The sequence below is a fragment of the Aspergillus sydowii genome (genome assembly GCF_001890705.1).
Source record: "Aspergillus sydowii CBS 593.65 unplaced genomic scaffold ASPSYscaffold_17, whole genome shotgun sequence".
In the NCBI taxonomy this organism is placed as follows: Eukaryota; Fungi; Ascomycota; class Eurotiomycetes; order Eurotiales; family Aspergillaceae; genus Aspergillus; species Aspergillus sydowii.
Window position 1 is genome coordinate 286,528 of NW_024467875.1, and position 13,392 is coordinate 299,919.

At 50.4% G+C, this 13,392-nt stretch overlaps 4 protein-coding genes across 4 annotated transcripts; 1 reads left to right on the forward strand and 3 right to left on the reverse strand.

Annotated features, from left to right (window-relative positions):
* Nucleotides 1–712: 712 nt before the first annotated feature.
* ASPSYDRAFT_542582 (uncharacterized protein) lies at nucleotides 713–1,849 on the forward strand. The gene has a single exon (XM_040848824.1). The coding sequence runs from the start codon at nucleotides 853–855 to the stop codon at nucleotides 1,693–1,695; it is 843 nt and encodes a 280-aa protein (XP_040696909.1). The 5' UTR covers nucleotides 713–852; the 3' UTR covers nucleotides 1,696–1,849.
* Nucleotides 1,850–1,941: 92 nt separating this feature from the next.
* Nucleotides 1,942–6,464, reverse strand: ASPSYDRAFT_137186 (uncharacterized protein). The gene is made up of 9 exons (XM_040840783.1): nucleotides 6,036–6,464; nucleotides 5,804–5,953; nucleotides 5,614–5,727; nucleotides 5,075–5,562; nucleotides 4,879–5,011; nucleotides 4,348–4,830; nucleotides 4,119–4,292; nucleotides 3,744–4,061; nucleotides 1,942–3,693 (listed from the first exon to the last, which is right to left on the reverse strand). The coding sequence occupies exons 1-9, from the start codon at nucleotides 6,208–6,210 to the stop codon at nucleotides 2,078–2,080; spliced, it is 3,651 nt and encodes a 1,216-aa protein (XP_040696910.1). The 5' UTR covers nucleotides 6,211–6,464; the 3' UTR covers nucleotides 1,942–2,077.
* A 259-nt stretch (nucleotides 6,465–6,723) lies between these two features.
* On the reverse strand, nucleotides 6,724–9,267 carry ASPSYDRAFT_51201 (fungal specific transcription factor domain-containing protein). The gene is made up of 5 exons (XM_040848244.1): nucleotides 9,126–9,267; nucleotides 8,407–9,067; nucleotides 7,593–8,347; nucleotides 7,262–7,530; nucleotides 6,724–7,168 (listed from the first exon to the last, which is right to left on the reverse strand). The coding sequence occupies exons 2-5, from the start codon at nucleotides 8,993–8,995 to the stop codon at nucleotides 6,865–6,867; spliced, it is 1,917 nt and encodes a 638-aa protein (XP_040696911.1). The 5' UTR covers nucleotides 8,996–9,067; nucleotides 9,126–9,267; the 3' UTR covers nucleotides 6,724–6,864.
* An 889-nt stretch (nucleotides 9,268–10,156) lies between these two features.
* Nucleotides 10,157–13,184, reverse strand: ASPSYDRAFT_94933 (uncharacterized protein; the record flags this gene model as incomplete). The annotated part of the gene is made up of 8 exons (XM_040853049.1): nucleotides 10,157–10,294; nucleotides 10,354–11,002; nucleotides 11,055–11,238; nucleotides 11,285–11,467; nucleotides 11,515–12,178; nucleotides 12,234–12,595; nucleotides 12,647–13,013; nucleotides 13,065–13,184. The coding sequence occupies 8 exons, from the start codon at nucleotides 13,182–13,184 to the stop codon at nucleotides 10,157–10,159; spliced, it is 2,667 nt and encodes an 888-aa protein (XP_040696912.1).
* Nucleotides 13,185–13,392: the final 208 nt, after the last annotated feature.

The window sequence follows — 13,392 nt, forward strand, 5'->3', positions numbered from 1 at the left end:
CTTTCAGATCTCCGAGTCTTGACGAGCCAAAAATACTCTCGGCAGGATCATGCACCTGACAACTTGTACAAATCTCGCATCTCATCGGCGATTTGAGAACGCTTCGTGAGTCGTGACTAATAGTTATGCGTTGCTTTTTCCGGAGACCTTTTGCGGACTCCAGGCGGGTTCCATGATGAGACTCGTCAGAATTATCAGTTCCTCACTCCTGAATCATGGTGCTCTGGCCAACATGCGGCCGTGGCCGAACAGCAGCAGCCAAGCAAAAGTGGCATTTCAAATACTCTGGGCCAATAGTTGAATTTGCAGCCCCTCCTCGCACGAGGACGGGACTGGATGGCTTATGGGCGTTGTTAAGCTTAAGCGCCTTGCCACGTCCCCCCTGTTGTTTCTGCCGGGAGTGGACATTATTCTCGTTCCAACAGATGGACAGACACAGGCAGGGATTTATCCCGCTGTACAGATCAAGAAGGGGATGGAATATCCCGCCGCGATCTCTGCCTTGTACCAGGCATCAATGCCTTTCTACAGAAGCAATGCTGCGTTCCTGCCTAAGATTCGCAAACAATTGACTTGTGTGGTACAGCATGCTGCATAGCGTGTGCAAATGCAGAGACACGCGTTTGGCAGCTGCAGTGCGAAAGTCCTCCGCCGCAGTTCGCGAGCTCGAAAGAGCCTTAGGGTCCGCCGACGAAGGCGACTCGACTCTGCGAGTCTTGCCCCGTTAACTGGGTCTCTGAAATTCCCCGTCTGCCTCCAGAAACAACCCGCCGGTGCGAATCAAGCGCACAATGCGAAAAGAAAAGATAAGGGCCCGAAATCGGAGAGCCGTGTGACCAAGCCACCCAAGCAATGATTCCTTTTCTGCAGGTCTGCGAGACAATCAACTCGAGATGCACACCATTGGCCAATGTCCCAGTTCGCTGCAGGTTTTTCTTGCAGAGGAAAGGTCTTCAGGACTCCCCTTGTCCCCTGCCAAAGGTGGCATGTGCAGCGAGCGAAAATCCAAAATCCGATCTTGCAGGATTGCGCCAAGTTTGCTTTTTCCAGAGTTCCTCTTTTATTTTTCTGCGCTTCCGCTGCAGGCTCCCGTTCGTGACTCGTGGACTCGATGTCAGATTTCACCGCGTTTCCTTCTCCGCAGCCAATCACAATCGCAAGCTGCACGTTCTTGTTGATTCTGACAGCCAGCCCAGCGATTGGATGCACGTGCCATGTGATGGAACCTGCAGCGACAGCGTCACAGCAATCACATCCCCGCGAGGCATATTCCCCGACATTGTTCATGATCTCGCCTTGTTGACGACTGACGTTGGATGGATGGTCCTCGCTCAATGGCCAGTTTTGCAAGGAATAATCACCGACTGTCGATCTTGTGACCGTGCGACGAGTTCAATTGCATTCTTCACACGTCGTCGTCCCGCATCGACAAGGATTATATTGTTTGCTATCGCGGGGTTGGGGTTGTCATTGGCGGCAACCTCGCTCAGCTTCAAGGCTGCACTCGACAGCCACTCGACAGCCACTCGTTCAGGCAGGGCGCGCGACATGAGTCTCACAGACTATTTCCACGGCGCATATGCTCAGTACTATGTAAACTCGTGCAATTGGTTCGTAGCCATTGTCCGCTTTAGGAATGCAAATCGCATCCTGATGGGAGAACGGTGTAGATTGCATTCCCTCGTTATCTGGTGAGAAGCAATCGTAGTATAGTAGGTCTAAATAATGTAAATAATACAATCCATGTTCAAACAAAAACATATTCGAATCAAAAACTGAGTCAACGCGGCCAGCTTTCTTAACCAGGTTAAATAGTAGAGGCAATCTGGTGCAACATCGCTGCACAAACTATATATCTATATATACACCACGTCCGTGAATTTAACCTGCCGCAACACAAAATCAAACTCAATCTAATCGCAAAGTTAAATAACCTTAAAAGGTGCTGTATTTATACTTTGGCAGTTACTACCTTATAGGTAAGATAAGAGAATGGAAGATATACATCAGAATAATTCTCCTCCGATCCAGCTACCGACAGGACTGAAAGAATGTCTATAGACAGACTGAAAGATGCCTACTTGTTACCTACCACTAAACCCTCCAAATGCCCCTTCACCCTCCAAAACACATCCTCCACAGCCCTATCCCCAACAATCGTATCAAGATGTCCATACCCCTCCACCAAAAACCGACGATACAGACCCTCCCCCTCCCCCTCCCCAAACTCCCTCCTCAGCAACTCATAATCCCTCAGGGTAGACTCCGGACTAAACACCTGATTCTCAGCACCAGACATGAACAGGATAGGTAAACCGCGGAGGCGCTCTAGTTGCGCATCCGGGACGGCTTGTTTGTATTCCAAGCAACCACCGCGTGAACCCGTGCGGACGACGTGCGAGAGGAGTTTTGTGTACGTGCCTGTGAAGAAGCGGTCGATGTTATCGTGGGTCGCTGGGGAGAGGTTCTTATGGTTCCAGAGGAGGCCGAAGGCGAAGGAGGTGCGGTGGCAGGTTGATGAAGTGCAGAGGTCTCGGGCGTGGGGGACTGGGTAGAATGATAAGATGATATCAAGTGCGTGCTGGAGTATATCTTTCTTCTTCTCCTTCACATCCTTCTTCTTCTTCTTCACATCCTTATTGTTATTATTTGGTGTAGGAGGAAGAAGAAAACTAATAGGGAAGTACGGCCCGTCAAGAAACTCGTATAACCGAATAAGGAGCGGGCTGGATGCCTTGACGGAGTTCCAGAATGGGAAGATCTGGGTTATGAAGACGGAGTTTGCAGTGATGCCTAGGATCTGGGAAGACGGGATTGATCCGTCAAGGAGGCCCATTGCAAGGGCCACGGAGCCCTGGCAGTGTGCGATTATATACGGTTTCTGGTCCCTGCTCTCCTGGCTGATGTGCTGCAAGGCGGCGGCAATGTCGAGACGGCTGTCGAAGACGGTGCAATCTTTTGCAGTGCGTGCGTTGAAGCTCCAGCGGGGAACGAGGACGTAACAACTGTAGCCATGCGAGGTGAAGTAGTCGACCATGTTGGTGCGTTGGAAGGGGAGGGTGTAGATGGAGTGCTCTGGGTTTAAACCTGTGACTCCAGGGAGGAATAAGATAGGTGGCTTGTTCAGTGGTTTTGATGGGCTGTATAGCTCGAGTTTGACTGTGACTCCGTCTGAGGCTGAGATCTCATGAGTTGATGTAGGTTGTCTGGCTTCAAATCGGTTGTACCGTTTGGCGGAAGTGAACCAGCGCGGTATAAGAGGGTGAAGGAAGAACAGGCTGATTTGGAGGATGAAGTATAGAAGAAACATCAGCAGTGCTGGTAACGCAGCAAAGGTTGGGCCTGTTGACCGGAATGACCGTATCTGTCGCTGAAAAGAGGACAGTGGAATGCGCAGGACACCAGCTCCTAGACTCTCTCCCCTGGAAGCAATCTGGACATTCACCTCAGTTGTAGCTTTCCACAGCCGTGATGCAGAGAATGCGCAGGATGGGCCGATTGTCTTGGTTCCCACCAGCATCAGCTCTTCACCTTCTACCGTGTGTAGCGGCAGCCGATATCTCAAAGTCGTTGAATCAACAGTATCCCCCGGCACGAAGAAGTCCACTTGTCCCTTCATAACCCTCATCGTTCGTCGTGATAAAGCACGGCAGGATACCGTCCCAGTGCAGACACCCTGATATCTCGGCCCGCCTGTAAATGTAAGCAGCTGCGCAGTATCAATGCATCATCCATGCACGTACTTTGTACTTTTCGTCGTATTCCCACTGTCAGAAGCATGCGTATAGCTGATGAAGAGCCTTTCCCTTCTCTTTCAGATACTTCAAAGCTGGATCCTCCTGGCACACTGACATATCCTTCAAGAGCCTCTGTAAACTGCCACCCTGTCGAAACGAACTCCTCATCTCCCAGATCATTCTTAAAATGTGACACTCGAGGTGTACTGTCAGCATCTATATCCCCATTAGACGTCTCAAGGTCAATTTCCAGCCCCGACTCCTCCGCAACAAGCGCCACGGAGCGCTCCGCAAGCGCAGTAATCGTAGCAAGCGGGTTCACACCTAGCATGTTTAACATGTAAGCTTCTCAAGTCCTACCAAACCTACTAACAGACTTACCCAGAGACATCGGAACTATAGATGCATCGCAGCAAACTAAACCAGGGTAGATTTCACTACCGTGCCCCGTATAGACCTGTCCGCGATGGTTCGTCACGCCTTCGCGCCCAGTTCCATCCCGGCTCATGTTTGCGCCGCCGAGGACATGGACGGAGACTTCGTCTTGATTGCGGCCTGGACTATATTAAGTGGTGTCTTTGATATGTTTTTGTGGTTACGGGTTACTAACCGTAGAAATACGAGAAACCCATACTCGCGCCGGTATGTTTAATCACCCTCTCCAAGCAATCTTTGATCCGGAGGATATTCTTCGACCGTCCCTCTCCAAGGCCCTGGAGATGCGGTTTGTCGTCTTTCAGTGTTAGAGTGGCTTCGTTACTGTCGTGGGACATGACCAGGTATGTCGAAGTCCGCTGGATTGCTCCACCAGATACATACGGGCCTAGAAGGAGAGATTTGAGTGCCGTTATCGTTCTGCAGAATTGTGTCCATGGACTGTGGAAGACAGCGAATATTTCCTGCCGAAAAGTCTGTGCGATCAAAAGGGCCTGGATGACCGGTGCAAATGGCTCAGGGATGCACCCGTCTTCGATTATGTATCCTTCCAGTGGTGATCCAGAGCGCTTGGTCTGTCGGTTATCGATCATGCTGGTGATGGTTGGACCTGTTGAAGCTCCTGCAATGCCGTTGATATCTTTGCGGCCGTTGTATCCTGGTCTGTTAGTATACATAATATATATCACTTAGGAGGTTGCAGTACCGAAAACAAGCAAGTCACCGTTGCCAGACATATTCCTCCCCAGCATAGGAGACAACCCCAGACCATGTTCCTTCGAACGGAGCAGAATCTCTGTCGTCCCCAGAGCACCGGCACCGAGGAAACAGAACTCCTTCTAGACGATATCAGCAACAACCCACACTGGACAAGGGGGAAGGGAAAAGGGAAAACATCATACCGCAGTCACCCACAACAACTGCGACTCTATATCGTCTCTAAAACAATCCCTCCCGGTTCCTCTCCATGAGAAATACACCGTATACGTATTCCCCTGCCCACCACCGACACCCCTTTCAACCTCAACATACCGCACCTCACACCCACAGAAGATCTCCGCCCCCCATTTCCACGCATCAGCCAGATAAGTAACAGGGACCGAGTTCTTCGACCCGTCATTCAGCCCCGTGGACTCATGTCCGGATCCTTGATTCGCATGCATCGCGACGCCCGTGCTGTTCCGGCCGGCCTGGAAGGTCGTCGTTAGCGGTGTGCGGGCGAAGGTGAAGTTATTACTCTTCATTCCTTTGCCGCGGCTGTTGTTGTAGTTGTCGCTGTAGTCTTGGGATAGGAACTGGGCGCATTCTTCCAGATGTTGCATTTTTGTTAGTCGGGGGTGTGGTTCTGGGTATGTGCGTGGTTGGAGCATGGATGATGCACGGGTGTAGTCTGTTTGCTGTTAGATGGTAGTCCTTCCGTTAGGTACTTTTAGGTAAATACATTCGTCTAGAGAAGAATCTTCTCTGAGTTCCTCCGGCCACGCGCTCATTCCCATGATCTCTGGCGTCGCTTTGAGGAAGACGCCAGCATTGATGAGAGAGCCGCCGCCGAGTCCTGCGTGTTAACCAACAACCATCAGCGCAAGCCCAAAAAAAATAAATAAAGGAGATATAAATGTAGATTGGACTACCATGAGCACAGAACGCATGCTGACCGTCACCAAGCTTCAACTGGAATAACCTCGTCTTGTCCTCCATCCGGCTGAGACGACAACTCCGTCTCGAACCCGAAATACTAAGCTGGCGGAGACACTGCGGGAGTGTATGCGGGAATGAACCTGCTATATTAACAAATAACCTACTTAGTATTCTAAACCAATCCATGATTCCAAACTAGACAGGTTATGGAAGTTAAGAAGTTACCTCTCCATTCCGCCCCGAGCTCCAGAACAGCGACGCTCTTCCCAGCCCTAGCCATTCGACTCGCTGCGACACCGGCCCCATAGCCAGATCCTACAACGACTACATCGTAGGCGGGTTTGAGCTCTGCGATGGGCAGCGTTAAGCGGGGGTAGTTATCTAGTCGAGGAGACTCCATTTGAACGCAGTAACGATGCGATGCATCAGCGGTGAAAAAAAGATAGAAAATTCGAATTACTCTCACAGAAAACAGGACACGACACGACGTGAAATGACACGACACGACGCACTATTTATACACAGCATTAACCCAACAGATCTGCATTGCATTGCCAACGAGACCGGATTATACCCGCGGCCCTACCTGGCCTATACTCTGTAAACAATTACGCCTTGGGCTTGCTTAGCACAGGCGCCTCTGTTGCAAGTTGCAACTTGGCGATTTTATGAAGAGGCCAGCAGCCATTTGCAAGCAAGGGTTTGTTAGCGGTGGAGTTCGTGGGCGGTTTGTGAGGGCAACCAGTAATGCGCTAATGCACCGGGCTGGTGGCTGAGGTGTGTCTGTGCGGCGTGGGTTTAGGGTTTACTCGGGGCTGTCTGCATGTGAAGATTGGGTGAGAATTTACTCTTGCTATTTATGGGATAGTCTATCTTACAGAGGAAAAAAATAAAAAAAGGTTCGAACATATTATGTTGGCTGTTATTGGTGGTAGACAGCGGATATGGGATTAGGGCTGAACTCTCAGCGTCCGTTCCAATTGTCTTGACCAGCAAGTAATATAACATTCCAATATCTTACAGCGGTAGAAAATATTTAAATATTTTGATTATATCAATCTCCATTCCCAATCCCTCCTCCACCCAACCCAAAAGGCACCGAAACCAAGCCCATCTCACTATTAGTATTCCCTACATCTAAACCAACGTCATCACCACCACCAAAAATCACCCCGCGACAAAGCACGACAAATTCCTGAAAAAGACCCTGCATGGCCGCAACGCGCGGACTCAGAGGGCCCGCCTTTGCGAGACATCTCGCGACAGTCGTCAATATGGCAAAGTCGCCGCTGTGCGAGGTTGCGATGGCGTTGTAGAAGAGCGCGATGTATGCTGTTATGGGGTAGTATAATAGAGTCCTATTCTCTTATATTAGTGGTTGTTACTTACATAGTTAGGTAGGTAGTTATGTTGTGATGCAGTTATTTGGATAAGGGAGGAAGGGTTGGTACCAGTGTAAATAAGCAACTGTCTTCCGTCTATCGTCCGATGCGCAGAGGGAAATCAGGGCCTGGAGTCCCCGGCGCGCGCAATCAAGGTACGTCTCTACGGGCGTTGCGATCTGGGTATAGAGCTGGGTCTGGTCCTGAGCCTGGGTGTTGCTGAGAGCGAGCTGGCGCAAGTGCAGCAGGTTGGTGAGGATGCAGTGGTAGGCAAAGTCAAGCGTGGCGATTTCGCTGGTGGTATCAAGGCCTGTCCATTTTGGAGAGGGTTCTCTTATCTGTAATACAGTATCAATCAGCAGGGGAATTCATCCTTGATTGTGATACATAGTAGTAGTACCTGATCAATATCCCGACGAATCCGCTCCATCCTCCTTAATAGATTCGTCCCGATACCATATTCCAGGTTGAATACGTCCTCCCTCGCCACTCGAGCCGGGTCATTCAAGAACGGGATCATCGCATCTTGGACTTTCGCTAGGTCCAGGTTGATAAGGATAAGTTCAGAAGCGGAGACATTCAGCGCTGTCCAAGGATTGATGACAATCTCAGGGTCCGCATCTATAGTCAGTATCCTCGCTCCCCCGGATTTCCACGCGTAGTTCCGGTCGAGCTTGTAGCACCACATGAAGCAGTAGTACTCTGCCTCGGAGACGGATTGAAGATCGGTGGCGCCAGGGTAGAGCCCGATATCCATGCATACACGGCATGCGGTCTTCGTTAGCTCGCGGCAGGTATTCGTATCGCCGGACCCCTGGTGTAGAAAAATCCCACATAAAAGGGCTTGGAGCAATTGGAGAGATGGCTTGGTTATTAGTGGTATCTCCTTCAATGCAGCTTTTGCAGTCTCGCGGTAGAGAAGGGCTTTGTGGCGGAGGTTCTGGGTTAGTTCGTCATTGTCGTCGTCTCGCGCAGTCCCAAGTGTTGCGTTTAAAAACTTGAATGCGAGCGAGTTGACGCAGACGGTGTAGAGCGTTGAGTCTGGAGATGTCCCGGTATTCGATATCAGGGATAGACCCATGTGTTTGAGAGAGTCTTTGCTAACATGTCTGAAGTAGTCAGAGATGAAGGAGCCGAACTTAGGGCTTCCGATGTCTGTTCCATATACGAATTAGCCCCTGTTTACATAGACAGGTAAAGAAAGGCATTCATACCGTTCAACATCCAATACAAGAGCTCCAACGAGGGGATATGCCGCTCAACCCCCGTCTCTGTCTCCATTCCCTGGCTCTGCTCCATACTCCCCAGAACCCTCCCGGCAACCGACAGCGCAGACTCCAGCGCCCGCCGTCGCTCTATACTCCAGGTAATATCCTGCGATGCGTTGACCTGCCACCGAATCATCTGGTCCTCTGTCAGCGGGACAATCTCCATCCAGCTGTATCCCATGTTCATGTTCATGCTCATGTTCATATTCATATTCATATTCATATTCATATCCAAGTCGAAATCATTCAAGAGCATGAGTTGCTGGTCATCAAACATATCCAGCACAAACCCATCCTCAGGTTGAGGTTCAAATCCAGATCCAAACCCAATATCCAGTCCAAATTCAGTCTGTTGCTGCGCAGCAATATCTGGGGACAATTCAGCAGCACCAGGACGGTAAGAAGCTCTCGCACTCGCACTGGCACTGGCACTGACACTCCTCGGCGCAAGAACAAGGGCATTGCCACGACCACGACTACTATGCCTATGTCTCCGTCGTTCACTCTGTAGATCCCTCTTCGGCAGCCTCCTCATCCCTCTACTCCTTGTACAGATAGAACTCTGGTCCAGACAGTTCCCGCAAGGATCGTTTCTGTCGCATCGTACCTGTTTGTTTCTTAGCTGGAAGCAAAACAGGAGTTTATGTATATATTTGTTGGCATACCTTGCGGGAATGACATGCATCGCACTGTCCAATAAGTTAGAAATTGGGAAATAGTATGGAAGTATTAAGGTATCTTGTCGGTAGGTATAGGAATAGAAATAGGAATATAAAAAGGCTGGCTGGGTACATACCACGCGCCGCGTTGACATGGTTAATCAAGAACAAACAGTAGTTACCTGCTGCTGTTCAGTGTTCACTACTACTACTAGTAGTACAACTACTCTGCCTCTGCCTCTGCTCTGCCCTACGGACGGAGATCGCCGGGCGGAAATTGTGTGTCGTGTGACTGACTGGACCAGGTGGTGGAGAACAATCTGCACATCAACCATATAACCAAAAGAAAAAAAGAAGCAGGCAGTAAATGATAATATCAATCAATTCTAAACACACCCGACCTATAAAGTATCGTCCGATAGTCACTACTCACTAGTATATATGAATTATAAAAAAAAAAAAACTAAAATAAAAGAAAAGAAAAGGGTAAAAAAAAATAAAAAAGTCAAATCCCGCCAAGTCCCCCGGTGCCAAAACTGCGCCATCACTCTGGAGATCCCAACGTGCCGAACTGCCAATCAGGCACTCCACACAGTGTACTCTGCTTAATCTATTCCTGGGATCCATTTTTAGAAACCAGGTTTCAGATTTAACAAATAACCATTCATAATTCATAATTTTGAGTTCCATATTCGGGTTCCGTGGATTCCGGACGCTTGTTATCCATGTATGGGAGACAGCCAGCCACTTGTAACCGAAGTTCTGACTTCAGGGGTAATATACATTCTACCAGAGTAGTGCTAAGTAACTATAAAACAACCAAATATTCCATTTTCCGTTCCATTTTCATTATGGAAGTGCAATGTGCATTATGCATCCATGTCCGTCCATCCGATCCGATCCAATCAAAGTATGAGATTAGATATTAAAACAGAAAACAAATTCGAGAAAATCACCGCAATAATACAGATACATAACCCTAGGTAGGAACCGACGCAATGCAGATACGCAAGAAGGCAGGTAAGCAGGCGCAGGAATCAGCGCCGGCGGAAAGCACACAACAGCCCGGTCTTCCCGAGGAACCACAAGGCACCCATGAAACGGAAAATGGACAAGGCGGAAGTGGTCAACAGCAGGACCTTGAAGTACCACGCCGTGCGGTTTGTGGATTCAGACTGGACTTAGTTAGCACCGAATAATCAAATAATCAATATTTAATGGTATAAGGACATACTGTCAAACACAACGTCTTGATACCGGCATTCGTGACCAGCAGCACAAGCAACGAATTGCTCAGCGTCCAGAGAAGAATCAAGTTCGTACGGAAAGTCTTGTACGAGTCATCCAGGGAAACATTCTTCTCGGGCGGGGGCTCCTTGTACTCCGAGAGCGCGCGGCGAACGGTCTGCTCGAACTCGGTGTCGATATCGGCCTGCGGCTTATCGAGTTCCTCGACGAAGTTGCCCTTGGCGCCATCGGCGGCGCCCTTGGTCTGGGCTGAGGGCAGCGAGGACGCGGCGTTGTCGGATCCCTTGGTTCCCCACGAGACGTCGTGCCAGTTGCAAAAGGCGTAGACGTTGAGGACGTTAATGGTAGAGGGCATGCCAAGGAAGTAAGCCCAGGAGGAGGTGATGAGGTGCCAGGGGTCGAGGTATAGAAAACTGCCGATGAAATAGGTTCCGTAGGTGGCGGCGAGGGCGAGGAGGACAAGACCGGTCGTGGAGGTGAAGAAGGAGGCAATGAAGCCGCCGGCACCATGGTCGAAGTCGAGGTCGATATTGCCGCCGCTAAAGGCTTGGACAACGAGATAGAAGGAGTCGACGAGAATGTACAGCTGCACGATGGCGAAATAACCAAAGGAGAGGATGTACGGTACTTGCGCACTGTTGTTGTTAGCTAGTTCAAAAGTATGGTATGGCCACGGGCAATTCTTACCCCTTAGGTCTGTTTCCGAGGGCGAGGAAGAATTGGTGCATAAGGAACACCAGGTACAGGATCTTGACAACGTTGTTGACGATGGGCGTGGCTTCGTTTCCGAACGGCCAACCTTTGTAGTGGTTCGTTGAACTCGGGTTCCCGACAACGTCCATGATGACCGAGGTGGTGAGCCAGTACGATGCTTCGAATCATTAGCAACTGATCGAACACAAGGACGGAAGACATACCCAGCGAAAACCACGTCATGATGAGCTGGGCGATGTTATAGATCAATTGCACGTGCAAAAAGAACAACCGGATCAAATTATGGCCACTTTTGTAAATGCGCGAAAAGTGCATGATGGCATACAGACTGGCAGCAAACGAACCGTTGAGCCATCGTCGTCTCTGACTGAGGAACTCGGGTGGTGCTGTTTCATTAGCATCTCGAAAATAAGTAAAAGTCAGGCAAGCATACCTTCTGGAACGTCAGTCTCTCCCTTCGACGCCTTGACATAACTCAATGTCCACTTCTGGCCTGCCTTGGCGACAAGCTCGAAGCACAGAATACGATCCTCGGCCAAGAACATGTTCTTCTTGAAGATATTCATTCCCTCGATACCCTTCTTCCCCAGTCTCTTCGACAGCGTGTGGTCACCGTGGAAGTATTGCTCTAACGGTCGGCCCATGATAGCACGGTAGCGGTACGCAGAAAACGCACCGGGCAAGACACTGACATACCCGAACGAACTCTCAAGCGGTTTGTCGAGAATATTCGAGATTTTATATTCAAAGTTCTGCGCCGCGACGAGCGGATTCGCGAGCTTATTCCAGCGCGGACCGAGTAGAGCGTGAATCTCACCGCACGCTCCACCGAGGTTCTTGTTGTTATAGAAGGACTCCCAGAGAGAAAGAAGCGATTTGTGGCCTGGTTTCGTCCCCGCATCGATCAAAACACATACCTCTGGGTTCAGGATCCGTCCAAAGGCGTTGAACAGCCAGCGATGGGAATTAATTTTTTTGCTGTTTTTCTGCTTCAGACAGAAAATCATCTGCACTGGCGGGAGATTGGACGGATCGCCGCTTTGCGGGCGGACCAGTTGCAATGACGGCGTGATCGACAATTGAGTAGTGTACTCGAACTAGGCCAGAGTTAGGTTAGTCTTCTCAAATAGTTGGGATGACGACGTCACGAACAATATGCGCCTCGGTGTCTTTCCCGTCGATGTCGTGTTTCATGATTCCATCCTGGTAGATCCCTATAGTTGCCAGCAAGTCGAGGGTCTCCTTGTCGCAGGGGCTGATCCCGTCAAAGACCAGGCAGACGACGATTTTCTGCCACGCGGGGCCTCCCTTGTTCCAGAACTGGGTTCTTTTCAAGTTGACAATGTCGCGGACGTTTTGCATGACACCGTGGAGGGTGCGGGCTGTGAGGATCCGGTCCTCATTGTAGTAGGTAATCGCGATGAGAAGTTCGGTGTAGCGGTTGTACATGGAGGCACGGAGGTTGTAGCCATTCCGCAGTGTGAAGTCGTCGGGGTCGCACGTTGCCGCAGTATCTAAAGCATTGTCAGCAAGACCACTGTAATTGTGATTTATAATGTACACACATCGTAAATGGGTGAATTCCTCGGGACTTGAGGCCCCGGATTCTCGATACTGCGGCTCAACCGAGTTGAGGACGGCACTTGGAACCGGATGGTCAACGCTCAAGACGGTGCCCTTGACCAATTTAACTCGGCGGGTCGGGTAGCGGCGCAGACCTCCCGTCTGGCGACGCTGCCAGGAAGTAATGCTGCTCCTCTCGGAGCCGGGCGTGGGCGCGGGATGCAAGTAGGCCATTTCCTGGGGATTTTGTGGGTTGAATCCAGACTGCCAGGAGGAAGTTGAGGGCGGACGAAGGGGGTCAGGAAACGGAGACTGCGACGGCGACGGGGCGAGGTGGTAGGGAGGTTCATTGCTGTTGTGAAACATGGACTAAATATATCAGTTTGGTGGACGGAATTTTGAGACGGGCGGGGAGCTCACAGAGTCTTGCGGGAGGGCGTATTCCTGCGGGTGGTATCCTTGGGTGTGCACATATTGGGCATCCTCGTCCAGAGGCTCGTAGGAGCGCAGAGGATGGGATTCATCGATGCCTCGATCCATATTGGCGGGGGAGGACCGGGGGGAGAGAGAAGTGGTGAGAGGAGGGATTGAGAGAGACGAGAGATGGAGATGGAAGGGCGAGAGACGCAGGAGGGTCGGAGCCGACAGGCGACAACAAAAGCGCTCCACGTGGACCCAGTAATCAACGGACGAGACAAAGGGTCAGACATTTCGCGACATTGCAACCGAACAGTCAGTGATTGACTTG

Coding starts and splice junctions, on each gene's coding strand:
- ASPSYDRAFT_542582 (XM_040848824.1), top strand. CDS start 853: ATGATTCCTTTTCTGCAGGTCTGCGAGACAATCAACTCGAGATGCACA.
- ASPSYDRAFT_137186 (XM_040840783.1), bottom strand. CDS start 6,210: ATGGAGTCTCCTCGACTAGATAACTACCCCCGCTTAACGCTGCCCATC. Junction 5,728..5,803: donor GCATGCGTTCTGTGCTCATG/GTAGTCCAATCT, acceptor GTTAACACGCAG/GACTCGGCGGCGGCTCTCTC. Junction 3,694..3,743: donor AATACGACGAAAAGTACAAA/GTACGTGCATGG, acceptor TTACATTTACAG/GCGGGCCGAGATATCAGGGT.
- ASPSYDRAFT_51201 (XM_040848244.1), bottom strand. CDS start 8,995: ATGAGGAGGCTGCCGAAGAGGGATCTACAGAGTGAACGACGGAGACAT. Junction 8,348..8,406: donor CTTGTATTGGATGTTGAACG/GTATGAATGCCT, acceptor TATATGGAACAG/ACATCGGAAGCCCTAAGTTC. Junction 7,531..7,592: donor TTCGTCGGGATATTGATCAG/GTACTACTACTA, acceptor ACTGTATTACAG/ATAAGAGAACCCTCTCCAAA.